The 18,466-nt window shown below is 41.8% G+C and overlaps 2 protein-coding genes across 2 annotated transcripts in view; both read left to right on the forward strand.

Annotated features, from left to right (window-relative positions):
- Positions 1–158: 158 nt before the first annotated feature.
- PCDHAC2 (protocadherin alpha subfamily C, 2) overlaps positions 159–18,466 on the forward strand; it is a 220,163-nt gene continuing 201,855 nt past the window's right edge. The window contains exon 1 of the mRNA XM_006866178.1: positions 159–1,919. Within this exon, the coding sequence (XP_006866240.1) occupies positions 318–1,919 (1,602 nt within the window). The 5' untranslated portion in view covers positions 159–317. The remainder of the gene's footprint in view (positions 1,920–18,466) is intronic.
- On the forward strand, positions 6,257–9,909 carry PCDHA3 (protocadherin alpha 3). The gene is made up of 2 exons (XM_006866204.1): positions 6,257–8,641; positions 9,874–9,909. Exons 1-2 carry the CDS (start codon positions 6,257–6,259, stop codon positions 9,907–9,909), a joined length of 2,421 nt encoding a protein of 806 aa, XP_006866266.1.

Here is an 18,466-nt window from a genome sequence, read left to right on the forward strand (position 1 = left end):
TGATTATTGTTACACAAGTAAAAGACACAATATGAATCTTTAAAATTTATAGAAATAAAAAATATAATATAAAAGTAAAAGCTACCTTGTTAAACTCTCTGAATTGTACTTACATGTTAAACCACCGGATGTCGCTGTCATCCACAAAATGGATTTTTAGAACAAAGGCATAATCCACGGCTTCTCAAGGACTAGGAAGGAAGTAGGTTCATTTTGAGATCTCAGCCATTTCGAGGAGATTGGTTTGTAAGAAATCAAATAGGAAAATTTGAGCGTTGTGTGCTCTTCATCGATTTGTGATACAGGAGAAAGGTAGGATGTTGATTTCCAGGTCAAGCGGTCAGAGAGTCCAGCGCCTGCTGCTTTCGCTTCTGCTTCTTACGATCTGGAAAGTGGGGAGTGGCCAGGTCCACTACTCCGTTCCTGAGGAGGCCAAACACGGCACTTTTGTGGGCCGCATCGCGCAGGACCTGGGTCTAGAGCTGACAGAGCTGGTGCCCCGCCTGTTCCGGTTGGCGACCAAAGACAGTAGGGAGCTTCTGGAGGTGAATCTTCAGAATGGCATTTTGTTTGTGAATTCTCGGATCGACCGGGAGGAGCTGTGCGGGCGGAGCGCGGTATGCAGCATCCACCTGGAGGTGATCGTGGACAAGCCGTTGCAGGTTTTCCATGTAGAGGTGGAAGTAAAGGACATTAACGACAACCCGCCAGGGTTCTCTGTAACAGAACAAAAGCTCTCAATCCCCGAATCTCGACTGCTTGATTCTCGGTTTCCTCTAGAAGGCGCGTCTGATGCTGACGCTGGAGAGAACTCAATGCTTACTTACAAACTCAGTCCAAATGAATTTTTCATTCTTGATATTATAAACAAAAAGGACAAAGGCAAATTTCCAGCGCTTGTTCTGCGAAAACTGCTGGATCGCGAAGAAAATCCGCAGCTTAAATTGTTATTAACTGCAACTGATGGAGGCAAACCCGAACTTACGGGATCTGTTTCTCTGCTGATCCTGGTGTTGGATGCCAATGATAATGCCCCTATATTCGACCGGTCCGTTTATGAAGTTAAGATGTATGAAAATTCAGCGAACCATACGTTAGTAATAAGACTTAACGCTTCTGACGCTGATGAAGGAATAAACAAAGAAATGACATATTCATTTAGCTCTTTGGTCCCATCCAGTATAAGAAAGAAATTTTTAATGAATGAAACAGCGGGAGAAATAAGAGTACATGGTGATATTGACTTTGAGCATACTAATACTTATGAAATTCATGTGGATGTAACAGATAAAGGAACTCCACCTATGGTTGGTCACTGCACCGTTCTAGTGGAAATCCTGGACGACAATGATAATTCACCTGTGGTGGTTGTCACTTCTTTGTCTCTCCCAGTCAGAGAGAATGCCCAGGAGGGCACCGTCATCGCCTTAATCAGCGTATCCGACCGGGACTCAGGTGTCAACGGGGAGGTGTTCTGCACCCTGACGCCAGGTGTTCCCTTCAAACTTCTGTCTACCTTCAAGAATTACTACTCTCTAGTGCTGGGAGGCACCCTGGACCGCGAGACAGTGTCGGCCTACGAGCTCATAGTGACAGCGCGGGACGGGGGATCGCCTTCTCGGTCAGCTACAGCTAGCGTGTCTGTGGAGGTGGCCGACGTGAACGACAACGCTCCCACGTTCCCACAGCCCGAGTACACGGTGTTTGTTAAGGAGAACAACCCTCCAGGCAGCCACATCTTCACGGTGTCTGCGCGCGACGCGGACGCACAGGAGAACGCGCTGGTGTCCTACTCGCTGGTGGAGCGGCGGGTGGGCGAGCGCGCGCTGTCGAGCTACGTGTCGGTGCACGCCGAGAGCGGCAAGGTGTACGCGCTGCAGCCGCTGGACCACGAGGAGCTGGAGCTGCTGCAGTTCCAGGTGAGCGCCCGCGACGCAGGCTTCCCGCCTCTGGGCAGCAACGTGACTCTGCAGGTGTTCGTGCTGGATGAGAACGACAACGCGCCGGCGCTGCTGCCGCCTGGGTCTGGCGGCGCGAGCGGCGCAGTGAGCGAGCTGGTGCCTCGGACAGTGGGCGCGGGCCACGTGGTGGCGAAGGTGCGCGCTGTGGACGCGGACTCGGGCTACAACGCGTGGCTGTCATACGAGCTGCAACCTGCGGTTGGCGGCGCTCGCAGTCCGTTCCGCGTGGGTCTGTACACGGGCGAGGTGAGCACGACACGAGTTCTGGACGAGGCAGATGCACCACGTCAGCGCCTGCTGGTGCTCGTGAAGGACCACGGCGAGCCGCCTCTGGTGGCCACCGCCACCGTGCTGGTGTCGTTGGTGGAGAGCGGCCAGACTGTGAAGACGTCGTCGCGGGTGTCGTCGGGCGCCGTGGGCCCGCAGGTAACCCTGGTGAATGTCAACGTATACCTAATCATTGCCATCTGCGCGGTTTCCAGTCTGCTGGTGCTCACGCTGCTGCTGTGCACGGCGCTGCGGTGCTCGGCGCCGCCTACAGAGGGCGTGTGCGGGCCGGGTAAGCCTGCCCTGGTGTGCTCAAGTGCAGTGGAGAGCTGGTCTTACTCACAGAAAAGGAGGCAGAGGGTAAGCTCAGGGGATGGGCCGACCAAGACAGACCTCATGGCCTTCAGTCCCAGCCTCCCACCGTGTCCAGTGTCTGATGTGGAAGTGGAAGAACAGGCTATTATTGTAGGGGACCACTCTGGGAAGGTGGGTTATTGAATTTTTACTTTCCTATTTTGCTTTGTGAGTGTTTATTCTTATCTCATAAGTCTCAAGCATAATTCCAGGAGTACGTTTATTATTTTTTTTGTGTGTGTATGCTGTTTATTCTCAAATATTTATCTTAGTACTTATTGTAATATATAGATTGTTGTTGTTAAGTGCTGTTGAGTAGGTTCCGACTCATAGCGACCATGTATTGGGTTTCGGAGGCTGTAAATCTTTGTAGGAGTAAAAAGCCTTATCTTTCTCCCGTGGAGACTCAGTCCGGTGTTTGTCCCCAGAGCCACTGCATTCCTTAATATACAGGTTGTTGTTAAGTGTCGTCGAGTCGGTTCTGACTCATAGCGACCCTGTATAGGGTTTCTGAGGAGCAACTGGTGAGCTTGAACGACTGACCTTGAGGTTCAAACTGATTTTGTAGTCCAGAGCATTAACCAACAACACCATACCAGGACTCCAATATACAGGTAGTCCCCAATTTATGACCAAGGTTCTCCAAAGGACATAAATTGGTCTAAGTCACTTCCTCTCCCTGCAATTGTCTTCATTACTGTTGCTTTTTATTATCAGTATCTTTATAAATTCTACCTTTTTTGTCTTTGGTAGTTGGAAACTTACATATAAACTTACAGATATATTTTAATGCTTACTTGTTAAGCGCATCTTGTTGATTCCTACTCAGTGATCCCTGTACAAGGTATCCCAGGAGCAGCTGGTAAGGTTGAACTGTCATGTCAACCTTGCTGCGGTTAGCAGTTCAGTGCTTATCCTACAGAGTCACAACAGGATTCCATAAAAAATATTGAATCATAAAAATTTACTTTGACGATGAAAAAGAGTTGGATGACATTGGCAATTGTAATAACTCCACTTGTAGAAGGTTCTGTATCATGTAGATTTTCCCTGGGAATGGGCTCCGCTTTTCTAGTCAGAAAATTATTGAGGGTTGTCTATATTATTCTTTTCTTCTTTTTCTTCATATACATCATGAGAACATTCTACTGCTTCCAGAATCTGCCTACTGACTTTAACAAAACAATCAGTATTGGGTCCCTGTTTTGAAACAACTGAAGCAGCTGGTTTAATTTAGGGGGGAAAAAATCAGCTAATTCTTTCACTGTAAACATTTTTGACAACTTCTTTCCTGTTCTGTATTATAGCTCTCTTCTTCTTCATTTCATTTCTTACATTTAAAAAATGTATTAGTCCCTATCTGTCAATTTCCTTCTTTATGATTTATGAGCTGTTGCACATCAGGAATATCAAGTTCTTAATGCATCATTCTTGCCATACGGATTATTTTCCATTATATCCTGATCAAATGCTTGAAGTGTGTTAATATAAGTTGGTGATTTTGCCCCTATTAACCCCTGCATTCATTTCCCCTAAATTCCTCTCTGGAAAATGCAATGTTCCAAATATACTGATGGTCGTAAGTGCAGTTCATGGTATCTCCAATATGTTTAAGTTGTAGACTACCTGTAATTAATTCTAGAAATTTGTCTTATATTTTGTCTCTTCTAGCCAGGTTTGAAAGTATATAATATGACACTTGTTTCAACTCATTTTTTACAATATAAATATTTGATTTAAGTTGTAGTTACAAATGATGTATTTTCATGACTCCTTCCATATTTTACAAATATTTGCAAGGTATATTTTAAGATATATTATGCTGTGAGGCATATTAATTCATAAGGTTATTTTATTTTCAAATATAGAATTTTAAATGACCTTTATTACGTTAATTTTCAAAAAATTATGATAAATGAAGAACAGATTAAAGTTGTCAAAGACTTCATTTTGCTCGGATCAACCATCAACAGTCATGGAAGTAGCAGTCAAGCAATCAAGCAACGTACCGCATTAGATAAATCTGTGTCACAAAACTCCTTTAAAGTGTTTAAGAGCAAAGATGTCAGTTTGAGGACTAAGGTGTTCCAGACCATGGTGGTTGTAATAACTTCATATGCATGTGAAAGTTGGATGACGAACAAGGAAGACCATAGAAGAATTGATGCTTTTGAGTTATGATATTGGAGAAGAATATTGAAAAATACCATGAATTGCCAGAAGAAAAAAACATCTGTGTTGGAAGAAGTACAACCAGAATGTTTCTTAGAAGCCAAGATGGCCAGACTTTGTCTCTCATGCTTTGGACATATTATCAGTAGGGACCAGTCCCTGGAGAAGGACATCATATTTGGTAAAGTGGAAGGTCAGCTAAAAAGAGGAAGACCCCCAATGAGAGTGGCACAGTGGCAGCAGCGATATGCTCAAACATAGCAACAACTGGGAGGTTGGTGCAGGACTGGGCAGTGTTTCGTTCTGTTGCACATAAGGTCTCTTTAAGTCAGAATTGACTGGACAGCACCTAACAATTACAACATAGGGTTTCCAAGGAGCGACCAGTGGGTTTGAACTGTGGACCTTGCAGTTAGAAGTCTAGTGCTTATCCTACCGCACTGCACCAGGATAAGTACCTTACATGTCAGCACTTATTTAAAATCCTGAGATGCCAGGATTTTAAATAAAAGTTACAACTTGAGTCATCTATAAAGTTAGATCAAATATCTAAAATAATTTAACACAATATCAAGATTAAGCAACAGAAAATTATAGTATTAGGAATGGGATAGATTTTAAGACAGTATATAAAAAATGATGTTTCTAAAAGTACATTCTAAAAGTACTAAGAGTGTGTACTGGTATGGTTCTGTGGGTTAATGCGCTGGACTGCAAAGTGGCTTTGAATCACAAAGTTGGTGGTGCAAGCTCACCAGCCGCTTCTCGATAACCCTATACAGAGTGGCTATGGGTCAGAACTGACTCAACGGCACTTATCAACAACAATATATGTAAAATCACTATTTTTAAAAGTTTAAAATGAAGAGTTGAAGCTAACTTTTGCATAAAACCTAAGATTCCATTGAATATCCATTTATAATTTTTAAAAGTAACTAAATTTTTATTTTCTCAGTGACTGTCAATATATATATATATATGTATATATAAATATATACTGAACCAGAATCACTAATATCTTACAAGTATGGATTTTTTTCATGTTTAAATACATGAGAGTATATTGGTGCAGTAGTATGTTCTGTTAGTTATCTCTAATCAAGATAAAGCTCTTTTTAAAAATTCCAATTTGTACAGCAAAATGACCTTTAAAGTGGTACACAATGGAGACATAATGAAAGACTTTTAAAAGTCAACAACAACGATGAAAACACAGGAATAAAGAAAGGCAATGCAGAATAAAGAAATGAAATAAACTCAATTGCACTTACATATTGAGCCACAGGATGTCGTTGTTCTCCAAGGAGTTCTTTAACGGAAGAAAATCGCGATTATTCCGAGGCCAGAAAAAGCTCTGCTGTTTAAGAGCTTTAAAGAGGACAAACACACCCATGCTATTAAGATCAGCTGGTATCTCAGAAGCAAGAAATCAAAGAAAAGCTCCTAATAGGACTGCACCTTTCTAAGTTATGACATATTTATTTATTAGCTGGAAGAGAGGCATGACTGTAGCTTCCCGACCCAGTGGCCAGAAAACCAGGTGTCTGCTGCTGTCACTTCTTCTTCTCTCAGCCTGGAAGGTGGGGAGCGGCCAGGTCCATTACTCTGTCTCTGAGGAGGCCAAACACGGCACCTTTGTGGGCCGCATCGCGCAGGATTTGGGACTGGAGTTGGAGGAGCTGGTGCCGCGCCTGTTCCGGGTGGCGTCCAAAGACCGCAGGGAGCTTCTGGAGGTGAATCTGCAGAATGGCATTTTGTTTGTGAATTCTCGGATCGACCGCGAGGAGCTGTGCGGGCGGAGCGCGATGTGCAGCATCCACCTGGAGGTGATCGTGGACAAGCCGCTGCAGGTTTTCCATGTAGAGGTGGAGGTGAAGGATATTAATGACAACCCACCGGTGTTCCCAGCGACACAAAAGAATCTGTTTATTTCCGAAAGTAGGGCTCCTGACTCTCATTTTCCTCTAGAGGGCGCCTCTGATGCAGACGTTGGGGACAATGCTGTGCTGTATTACAGATTGAGCCCCAGTGAGTATTTCTCGCTGGATGTACCGACCACTGATGAGCAGGTAAAGCCGCTCGGGTTAGTTTTAAAAAAATCTTTGGACAGGGAAGTCGCTTCAAAGCTTCTCTTGGTGCTCAAAGCAATGGATAGGGGTAAACCTGAACTGACAGGAACTGTAGAGTTACGTATTACAGTGCTGGATGTAAATGACAATGCCCCAGTGTTTGACAAAACAGTGTATCGTGTAAGGTTACTGGAGAATGCAAGCAACGGCACACTGATTATTAGATTAAACGCCTCGGATTTGGACGAGGGATCAAACAGCAAAATTCTTTATTACTTCGCAACTGATGTCTCCCCTAATATAGAATCCTCTTTTTGCATAGATTCAGTCAGCGGAGAAATAAAAGTAAGGGGAAAAGTCGATTTTGAAGAAGTTAAGTTATATAAGATTCAAGTAGAAGCAGTTGACAAAGGAAACCCCCCAATGTTTGGTCACTGCACAGTCTTAATAGATGTGTTGGATGTCAATGACAATGCTCCCGAGTTGGTGGTGACGTCACTTTCGCTCCCTGTTCAAGAGGACGCTCCTCTGGGCACTGTCATCGCGCTCATCACTGTGTCCGACCGCGATTCTGGTACGAATGGGCAGGTGACCTGTTTCTTAACAGCCCACACCCCCTTCAAGCTGGTATCCACCTTCAAGAACTATTATTCACTGGTGCTGGAAAACGCTTTGGACCGCGAGAGCGTGTCAGTCTACCAGTTGGTAGTGACAGCACGGGACGCGGGATTATCTTCTCTGTCGGCAACAGCCAGCGTGTCAGTGGAGGTGGCCGACGTGAACGACAACGCTCCGGCATTTGCACAGCCAGAGTACACAGTGTTCATGAAGGAGAACAACCCTCCAGGCAGCCACATCTTCACGGTGTCTGCGCGCGACGCGGACGCACAGGAGAACGCGCTGGTGTCCTACTCGCTGGTGGAGCGGCGGGTGGGCGAGCGCGCGCTGTCGAGCTACGTGTCGGTGCACGCCGAGAGCGGCAAGGTGTACGCGCTGCAGTCACTGGACCACGAGGAGTTGGAGCTGCTGCAGTTTCAGGTGAGCGCGCGCGACGCAGGCGTCCCGCCTCTGGGCAGCAACGTAACTCTGCATGTGTTCGTGCTGGATGAGAACGACAACGCACCGGCGCTGCTACCGTCGGGGTCTGGCAGCACCGGTGGTGCAGTGAGCGAGCTGGTGCCTCGGACAGTGGGCGCGGGTCACGTGGTGGCGAAGGTGCGCGCTGTGGATGCGGACTCGGGCTACAACGCGTGGCTGTCGTATGAGATACAGCCGGCGGCGGGCGGTGCGCGCAGTCCATTCCGTGTGGGTCTGTACACGGGCGAGGTGAGCACGACGCGCACCCTGGAAGAGGCTGACGCGACACGCCAGCGCCTGCTAGTGTTGGTGAAAGACCACGGCGAGCCGCCACTGGAGGCCACGGCCACCGTGCTGGTGTCGTTGGTGGAGAGCGGTCAGACTTTGAAGACGTCGTCGCGTGTGTCATCGGGCGTCGTGGGCACTGAGACGGCGTTGGTGGATGTCAACGTGTACTTGATCATAGCGATCTGCGCGGTGTCCAGCCTGTTTGTGCTCACTCTACTGCTGTACACGGCGCTGCGGTGCTCAGCTCCGCCCCAAGAGGGCGCCTGCGGCCCAGGGAAGCCAGAACTTGTGTGCTCCAGCGCGGTGGGGAGCTGGTCCTCCTATTCACAGCAGAGGCAGCAGAAGGTGTACTCTGAGGAAGGACCCAAGACTGACCTTATGGCTTTCAGCCCCAGCGTCCCACCTAGTTCGTGTTCTGCAAACAATGGAGATCAAGAGGAGAGTTGTAGGAATGTAAGTAAAATAATCCTGGGATGTATTTCATGCTTATTTATGTCAATCACGTGGTAGAAATTGCTAACAAGGTTGTTGCTAACTGTAAGTTTGGCAATTCATGTTCACTCATGACGCCTGGGAGGAAAAGTCTTGCAATCTATTTCTGAATAATCATCTGGCACAATTTGGTGTTCTCAACTCCTTATCATGTTTTACTTATTGAAAAACACCATAATATTAACATTTGACTTTGTGAAATATTTTATTTGCACTTAAAAGCATGCTTAAATTATTGCTGTTGCTAGGTGCCATGGAGTCTGTTCTGACCCATTGTGACCGTATGTACAACAGAACGAAACACTGCCCAATTCTGAGTCAGCCTTACAATAGTTATGTTTTGGATCGTTGTTGCAGATACTATATCAACCCATCTTGCTGAGGGTCTTCCTCTTTTTCTATGACCCTACGGTTTATTAAGCATTATTGTCCTTTTCAAGGGACTGGTCCCTCCTGATAATGTGACCAAAGCATGTAAGACAAGTCTAGCCATTTTTGCTTTTAAAGAGCACTTAGTACTTCTTCCAAGATAGATTTACTTGTTCTTCTTACAGTCCAGGGTAATTTCCATATTCTTCGTCAACAATACAATTCAAAAGCATCAATTCTTCTCTTGCTTGAATTACTTTTTAAAAAAATAAAATTGGAGTCCTGGTGTGGCGCTGTGGGGTTAATGCTCCAGACTGCAAAACTGTTTGAACTGCTTTCAACAGCAGTTTAAGCTCACCAGCTGTCTCTCAGAAACTCGATACAGGGTTGCTATGGGTCAGAACCGACTTGATGGCACTTAACAACAACAAATCTGTAAACTGGGGAGAATTTTGGCTCCGTAGAATAAGTACTGCAAACCATAATGTTGGCAATTCAAGCCCATCAGCTGCTCTGTGGGAGAAAGATAAGGCTTTCTGCTCAAGTGAAAGATTTAAAAGCCATGGACACTCAATACAGGGTCTCTGTGAGTTGAAACCAACTTCACAGCACTTAGCACCAGCACCAACAACGGTCTGTAAGTTTAACTGCTGCTCCTAATGGGGAAGGATTGACCTGAATTAGCCTCACCCCAACTAAAAAACTGGTTTTCTTTATAATCAGTAGCATTTTTTTTTTTTTTTTAGATACTTACAGTGTGCTTCAGCTGGTACCTTTGGAAGTTATTTTACTTTTCCTTTAATCCCCCACTTTTAATTTTTAAGCTAATTTCCTCTATTGTCTCCAACTACCTCACGTAAAATAGTTATTTGTATCTGAATATAATGTCTGTTGTGCTTAATTACAAAGAAATTTGGAAGACAGGTACCTGGCCAACTGGTCAGAAGAGATCTATATTTATTCCAGTTTTAAAGAAAGGTAACCCAACAGAATGTGGAAATTATCAAACAGTATATTTAATATCACATGCAAATAAAATTTTGCTGAAGATAATTTAAACACAGTTGCAGCAGTATATCATCACGTTTTTTGTTGTTAAGTGCCATTAAGTTGGTTTCAGTTTATAGTGGCTCTCTGTAGGGTTTCTGAGGTTGTAAATCTTTGCTGGAACAGAAAGCCTTATCTTTCTCCTTTGGAGAGGGCCGTGGGTTCGAACGTTTGACCTTGTGGTTTGCAGTTCAGTGTGTATCATACAGAGCCACTGTGCTACCCTTTGACAGATGTTGTAGTTGTTGTTAGGTACCATCAAGTCTGTACCGACTCATAGCAACCCTATGCACAGCAGAACAAAACACTGCCTGATCCTGGGCCAACCGCACTATTGTTGCCACGCTTGAGTCCATCGATGCTGCCACTTGGCCAATCCATCTCGTTGGGGGTCTTCCTCTTTTTCTCTGACCCTCCACCTTACCAAACATGATATCCTTCTCCAGCAACTGGTTCCTCCAGACAATATGTCCGAAGTATGAGAGACGAAGTTTGGCCATCTTGGCCTCCAAGGAGCACTCTGGCTGCACGTCTTCCAAAACGGATCTATTGGTTCTCTTGGCAGCCCATGGCACTTTCAATATTCTCCTCCAACACCATAACTCAAAAGCTTCAATTCTTCTACAATCTTCCTTATTCACTGTCCAGCTTTTGCATGTATATGAGGTTATTGAAAATACCATGGCTCGGATCAGGCGCACCTTAGTCCTCAAGCTGACATCTTTGCTTTTCAACACTTTAAAAAGGTCTTGTGTAGCAGATTTGCCTAATGTAACACGTCCTTTGATTTCTTGCCCACTGCTTCCATGAATGTCGATAGTTGATACAAGAAGAATAAAGTCCTTGACAACTTCAGTCTTTTCTCTGTTGATAAGAATGTTGTTTATTGGTCCAATGGTGAGGATTTTTGTTTTCTTTACATTGAGATGCAATCCATACCAAAGGCTGTGCTCTTTGATCTTCATCAGTAAATATTTTAAGTCTTCTTCACTTTCAGCCAGCAAGGTTGTATCATCTGCATATTGTAGGTTGTTAATGAGTCTTCCTCCAATCCTGATGCCACGTTTTTCTTCTCGGATTATTTGCTCAGCATACAGGTTGAATAAGTATGGTGAAAAAATACAACCCTGTCACACACCTTCCTTAATTTTAAACCATTCAGTGTTCCCATGTACTGTTTGAATAACTGCCTCTTGGTCCATGTACAGATTCCTCATGAGCACAATTAAGTGTTCCAGAATACTCATACTTCACAATGTTGTCCATAGCTTGTCATGATCCACACAATCTAAAACCTTTGTGTAGTCAGTAAAGCACAGGTAAACATCTTTCTGATATTCTCTGCTTTCAACCAAGATCCATCGGACGTCAGCAATGATATCCCTTTTTACATGGCCTCTTCTGCATCCAGCTTGAACCTCTGGAAGTTCTCTGTCAACGTATGCTTGCAGCCATTTCTGTATTACCTTTAGTAAAGCTTTACTCATAAGGGATATCAAAGAGATTGTCTGATGATTTCTGCATTCAGTTATGTCACCTCTCTTTGGAATGGGCACAAATACGGATCTCTTCCAATCAGTCGGCCTGATAGTTCTTTTCCAAATTTCTTGGCAGAGATGACTGAGTGCCCCCTGTGCTGCCTCACTTTCTTGAAAGATTTCAATATTTATTCCATCAATTCCTGGTGCCTTGTTCTTTACCAATTCCTTCAATGTACCTTGTACTTCCTCCTTCAGTATCATTGGCTCTTGATCATATGCTATCTCTTAAAATGGTTGAACATTAACCGTTTCCTTTTGGTACAGTGACTCTGTGTATTCCTTCCATCTTCTCTTGATGCTTTCTGCATCATTCAACAATTTGCCCAGAGAATCTTTCAATAAGAAAAGACGAGGCTTGAATTTTTTCTTCAGTTCCCCCAGCTTGAGAAATGCTGAGACTGTTCTTCCTTTTTGCTTTTCTGATTCCAGATCTTTGCACATTTTGTTGTAATATTTGGCTTTATCTTCTCGAGCTGATCCTTGAAATTTGCTGTTCAGCTCTTGTAACTCCTCATTTCTTCCATTTGCTTTAGCATCTTTATGCTGGATAGTAAGTTTAAAGTCTCTTCTGACATCCATTTAGACTTTTTCCTTCTTTCTTGTCTTCTTAATGACTTTTTGTTTTCTTCATGTATGATGTTCTTGATGTCATCCCACAACTCGTCTGGTCTTCAGTCTTTAGTGTTTAATGCATCAAATCTTTTCTTCAGATGACCTCTAAATTCAGGTGGGATATATTCAAGGTCATATTTTGGTTCTCGTGGACTTGTTTTCATTTTCTTCAGTGTCAGTTTGGATTTGCATAAGCATAATTGATCATCTTTTCCACAGTCTGCCCCTGGCCTTGTTTTAACTGATGATATGGAGCTTTTCCATTGTCTCTTTCCGCAGATGTAGTCAATTTGATTTCTATGTATTCAAACTGGTGAGGTCCATGTGTCTAAAGAATGTATTTGAAATGAACAAATAATTGGTTTTGAAGAATTCTATCATGCATTTTCCAGCATCATTTCTATCACCAAGCCCATATTTTCCAGCTACTGATCCTTCCTCTTTGCTCCCAACTTTTGCGTTCCAATCACCAGTAATGATCAATACATCTTGATTGCATGTTTGATCAATTTCAGATTGAAGAAGTTGGTAGAATTCTTCTATTTCATCCTTACTGGCTTTAGTCGTTGGTGTATAAATTTAAATAATAGTTGTATTAACTGGGATTCTCTGTAAGCGCATGAATCTTATCCTACCACAGACAGCATTGTACCTCATGACTGATCTGGATATGTTCTTTTTGACAATGAATGCAATACCTTTCCTCTTCAATTTGTCATTTCTGGCATAGTAAACCATGTGGTCATCAGATTCAAAATGGCCAGTACCGTTCCATTTCAGCTCACTAATGCCTAAGATATCAGTGTTTATGCATTCCATTTCATTTTTGACAACTTCCAATTTTCCCAGATTCATACTTCATACATTCCTTGTTCCGATTTTCAATGGATGTTTATAGCTGTTTCTCTTCATTTTGAGTTGTGCCCCATCAGCAAATGAAGGTCCTGCAGGCTTTTCTCCCATGGGCTTTACTCCATTCACATTATCACGGCCAACTCTACTTTGAGGAGGCAGCTCTTCCCCAGTCGCATTTTGAGTGCCTTCCAACCTGATGGGCTCACTTACCTACACTATATCTGACAGTGTTTCTCTGCTATTCATAAGGTTTTCAGTGACTAAATATTTGGAAGTAGTTCGTATCTCCTTCTTCCTAATCTGTCTTCATCTGGAAGCTCATCTGAAACCTGCCGACTATGGATGACACTGCTGGTATTTATAATACTGGTGGCATATCTTCCAGAATCACACAAACTCACAAGCCACCACAGTACCACAAACTGACAGACAAGTACCCAGAAGTAAATCCATCCACATGCCATCAGCTGATCTTTGACAAAACATCGACAGGTAACTCACAGAAATTCAAGCCTATTTCAAAAGAGGAAGTGGAATGGGGGATATCATTGTTGATGTCAGATGGATCTTGGCTGAAAACAGATAATACCAGAAAGCTGTTTACACGTGTTTTATTAACTATGCAAAGACATTAGACTGTGTGGATCATAACAGAATATAGATAGCATTGTGAAGAATGGTAATTCATGAAGACATTATTGTGTTCATGTGAAACTTGTACATAGACCAAGAATCAATCATTCAAACAGAATAAAGAGACACTGAATGGTTTAAAACCAGGACAGTTGTGCATCAGGATTGTATATTTTCACCCTAGTTATTCAATCTGTATGTGAGAAAATAATCCAAGGAGCTGGATTATATGAAGAAGAATGGGATATCAGGATTGGAGGAAGAATGAACAATTTATGATATGGCACAGTTTTGGTTGCTGAGAATGAAGAGTACTTGAAACACTGATGAAGATCAAAGCCTTTAGTATGGATTACACTTCAATGTAAAGAATATAAATATACTCACAACTGGACCAATAAATAACATCACGGTAAATGGCGAAAAGATTGGTAAAGATTTCATTTTTCTTGTATCCACAATCAAAATGCATTACAATGTATCAATTTACTGCAAAAGACCTCTTTAAAGTATTAAAAACCATTGATGTCACTTTGAGTAGTAAAGTGTGCCTAACTCAAGTCATGGAATTTTCAATCATCTCATACGCATTTGAAAGCTGAACAACAACGAATAAGGCAGACCAAAGATGAGTTGACTCTGTATGCTACTTCCAAGACCAATGACTTATTAATTGCAAATAGCTTTTTGCAGCAATATATATAGCAACTCTATACGTGGACCTCACCATATGGAATACACAGAAGTCAAACTGACTGTATCTGTGCAAAGAGATGATGGGGAAATGAAATATCACCAGCCAAAACAATGCTAGGTACTAACTGTAGAACAGACCATAATTGCTCATATGCAAGTTCAGGGTGAAGCTGCAGAAAACAAAACAAGCCCCAAAAAGTCAAAACATGATCTTGAGGATGTTGTTATTAAGTTCCATCGAGTCAGTTCTGTCTCATATCAACCCTGTTAAGGTTTCCAAGGAGCCTCTGGTGGATTTGAACTGCCGACCATATAGTTCACAGTCCAGCGCTGATCCTACAGTGCTACACCAGGAGTCCTTGAGTATATCCCACCTGAATATAGAGACCATCTCAAGAACAGGTTGGTGCACTGAACACTAATGACCAAAGACCAGAGGAGTTGTGGAATGACATCAAGAACATCACACATGAAGAAAGCAAAAGGTCATTCAAAAGACAGGAAAAGAATGAAAAGACCAAGGTGGATGGCACAAGAGATTCTAAAACTTACTCTTGAACATAGAGAAGCTAAAGTGGCAGGAAGAAATGATGAAGTAAAAGAGCAAATAACATATTTCAAAGGTAAGTTTGAGAAGGCAAAATCACGTATTATAGTGAAGTATGTAAAAATCTAAAGTTAGAAAACCAAAAGGCAAGATCATGCTCAGCATTTCTCAATTGGAAAAAAAATGAAAAAATGGGAGTTGCAATATTAAATGATTCTGTGCTTTATTGACTACGCAAAAGCTTTTGATTGTGTGGATCATGAATAGCTATGGACAACATTGTGAAGTATGAGTATTCTGGAACACTTAATTGCGTTCATGAGGAATCTGTACATGGACCAAGAGGCAGTTGTTCAAACAGAACATGGGAACACTGAATGGCTTAAAGTTAAGAAAAGGGTGTGACAAGGTTTTATTATTTCACCATACTTATTCAACCTGTATGCTGAGCAAATAATCCAAGAAGAAAAACGTGGCATCAGGATTGGAGGAAGACTCATTAACAACCTACGATATGCAGATGATACAACCTTGCCTGCTGAAAGTGAAGAGGACTTAAAACATTTATTGTTGAAGATCAAACAGCACAGCCTTTGGTATGGATTGCATCTCAATGTAAAGAAAACAAAAATCCTCACCACTGGACCAATAAACAACATTCTTATCAACAGAGAAAAGATTGAAGTTGTCAAGGACTTCATTCTTCTTGGACCAACTATTGACATTCATGGAAGCAGCAGGCAAGAAATCAAAGGACGTGTTACATTAGGCAATTCTGCTACACAAGACCTTTTTAAAGTGTTGAAGAGCAAAGATGTCAGCTTGAGGACTAAGGTGCGCCTGATCCGAGCCATGGTATTTTCAATAACTTCATATGCATGCGAAAGTTGGACAGTGAATAAGGAAGACCGTAGAAGAATTGCTACATTTGAATTATGGTGTTGGAGGAGACTATTGAAGGTGCCATGGGCTGCCAAAAGAACCAACAGGTCGGTGTTGGAAGACGTGCAGCCAGAGTGCTCCTTGGAGGCCAGGATGGCCAAACTTTGTCTCTCATACTTCAGAGCAGATGGTGAGCTTGAACCACCGACCCTGCAGTTCAAATGGTTTTGCAGTCTGGCGCATTAACCCACAGCGCCACACCAAGTCCTTCTTATATTAAGTCCTCTTCGCTTTCAGCAAGTAAGGTTGTATCATCTTCATATCTCAGGTTGTTAATGAGTCTTCCTCCAATCCGGAGGCCACATTTTTCTTCAGATAATCCAGTTTCTTGGATTATTTTGTCAGCATACAGATTGAATAAGTATGGTGAAAGACTACAACCCTGGTGTTCATCTTTCCTGATTTTCAACCATTCAGTGTTCCCTTGTACACTAGTAGGACATAAAATCATACATTCTACTATCTGACCAACAAGACATACAACTGGAATTTAAGACTAACAAGATTGCTTTGAGTTCAAAGAGAGTATAATCTTTTCTTAGGCATGGTTTCTTAAGTCATATAACATAAAGGAGTCCTGGTGTTGTGCTTTGGGTTAATGTGCTGGTCAATTTGAATTGCAAGGTCGGCGGTTCAAGCTCATCAGCTGCTCTTTGGAAACCCTATACAGGATCTCCATGAATTGGAACTGACTCGATGGCATTTAACAGCAATAACATAATATAAAAAATAAAAAACTAAATCCACTGTCATGGAATTGATTCTGGCTATAGGGACCCTATGTTGTTGTTGTTGTTATCTGCCATGGAGTTGGTTCCGACTCACAGAGACCCTGTACAGGGTTTCTGATGCTGTAAATCTTTACGGGAGCAGAAAGCCTCATCTTTCTCCCACGGAACAGTTGGTAGTTTTGAACTGCTGACTGTGAGATTAGCAGCTCGATTTGTAATCACTACGCTAACAGCACTCACATATGAAGCTGTAAATCTTTATAAGAGCAGAAAACCTCATTTTTCTTGATCAGAGCAGCTTGTGGGTTTGTACTGCTGACCTTGTGGTTAGTTGTCCAGTGCTTAGCCTACAGCACCATGAGGATGACATCCATATACTACATCATACAATAAATCACACTTTATTGTGATTTGGTGTTTTTATGGTAAACTTTTGTTGCATTCTCTTTTTTTCCAAAATCCTAAGGCAATATGGAAAGACAAAGAAAATGTAATCAAATTACACACACCAACAATTTAGATTTTAAAATTGGTATCCTTTTCCTGTGAAATTCCATTTCCACACACACATAAAAACAATATTATATCTTTTAGTTGAACTGTTTATTTTCTGTTTTGTTAGAACAACAGCAGCCACTAAGAGTAGATATAGTTAGAGAAAACTATCCTTGCTTTGAATGAGCTTGTGATCTCAAAACCAGAATTCTTTCAACAAGAAATACATCAGCAAATTTTATGAGCATGTCTTAAGTAGAGAAAGAAAAACAATTTTGCTAACTTGGAAATGTCAATATGTCATAATAATTTTATTATTTTTATTATAACTAATTTATAATTATTTATTAATTTTGGTGAAAGATAATAAAAGACATACCATAGTTGGAGACCTGGTGTGGCACTGCAGGATAATGCACTTGACCACAGGTCAGTTTGAACTGTAAGGTTGGAGGTTCAAATTCACCAAACAACTATGTTGTTGTTAAGTGCTGAGTCTGAACAGCACTTAACAACAACATAGTTGAAAGACTGTTTCTTTTATACCACTGACTCAAATCCATAAAGTACTATTTTGATGTCATATGTTATACTATTAGCAAATGTGACTTAAATGAAAAATCAGATATGTAAAATATAAATTTAATTAAGATCAATAATTGTCCTTTGTGAATTCTATGCTTTAAATTTCTAAAGTTGAAAATATATTTTTGTTTTTCGTATTGTTCTTCAACAGACATAAAGTGGTTTCTAACAAGAATACATGGGGAAGAAAGATGAAGCTTTCTGCTCTTACAATGTTTACAACTTCAGAAACCTTACCGAGGGTTGCTATGAGTCACAATCAACAATATTAACAACAATAAGAATACAATTATATATAAATACAAGAAAGAACCAGGACTAGAGAAAATAGAGTGATGAGTAGAAAGGCAAATCCATGTAGATAAGAACACAATTTGCAGAACACGAAGACTAAAGCATTATTATTATTAAACTTCAAATTTACCTTTGATTTTCTTAGCAGTCAAAATAATAAGAGAGGTTGGAAATAAAACAATCAAATTTGATAATATGTTTCTTTGAGGAAAAGTATCTTTAGGAAATGTTTAGCCCTTGTTTTTCATAGACTACCTATGGAATTAAAGTCTTTTTCTTTCAGTGTGTATGTAGGCAAGTAAAAGGACAATTTCATTACTCTAGATCAAAATAAAAACAAAAAATTAAATTTGATGTTGATCAGGAAATAAAGTTTCCAAAACTCATTTCCCACATGCCACCAGTCACAACATGACTAAAAGTGGAAATGTTTCTAAAA

Source organism: Chrysochloris asiatica, unplaced genomic scaffold, assembly GCF_000296735.1.
Source record: "Chrysochloris asiatica unplaced genomic scaffold, ChrAsi1.0 scaffold00087, whole genome shotgun sequence".
Lineage (NCBI taxonomy): Eukaryota > Metazoa > Chordata > Mammalia > Afrosoricida > Chrysochloridae > Chrysochloris > Chrysochloris asiatica.

What these genes read in the sequence shown, in the direction of transcription:
- PCDHA3 (XM_006866204.1), top strand. Translation starts at nt 6,257, where the DNA reads ATGACTGTAGCTTCCCGACCCAGTGGCCAGAAAACCAGGTGTCTGCTG. An exon ending in AAGAGGAGAGTTGTAGGAAT is followed by an intron (nt 8,642 to 9,873) that starts GTAAGTAAAATA and finishes TTAATTTTTAAG; the next exon opens with CTAATTTCCTCTATTGTCTC.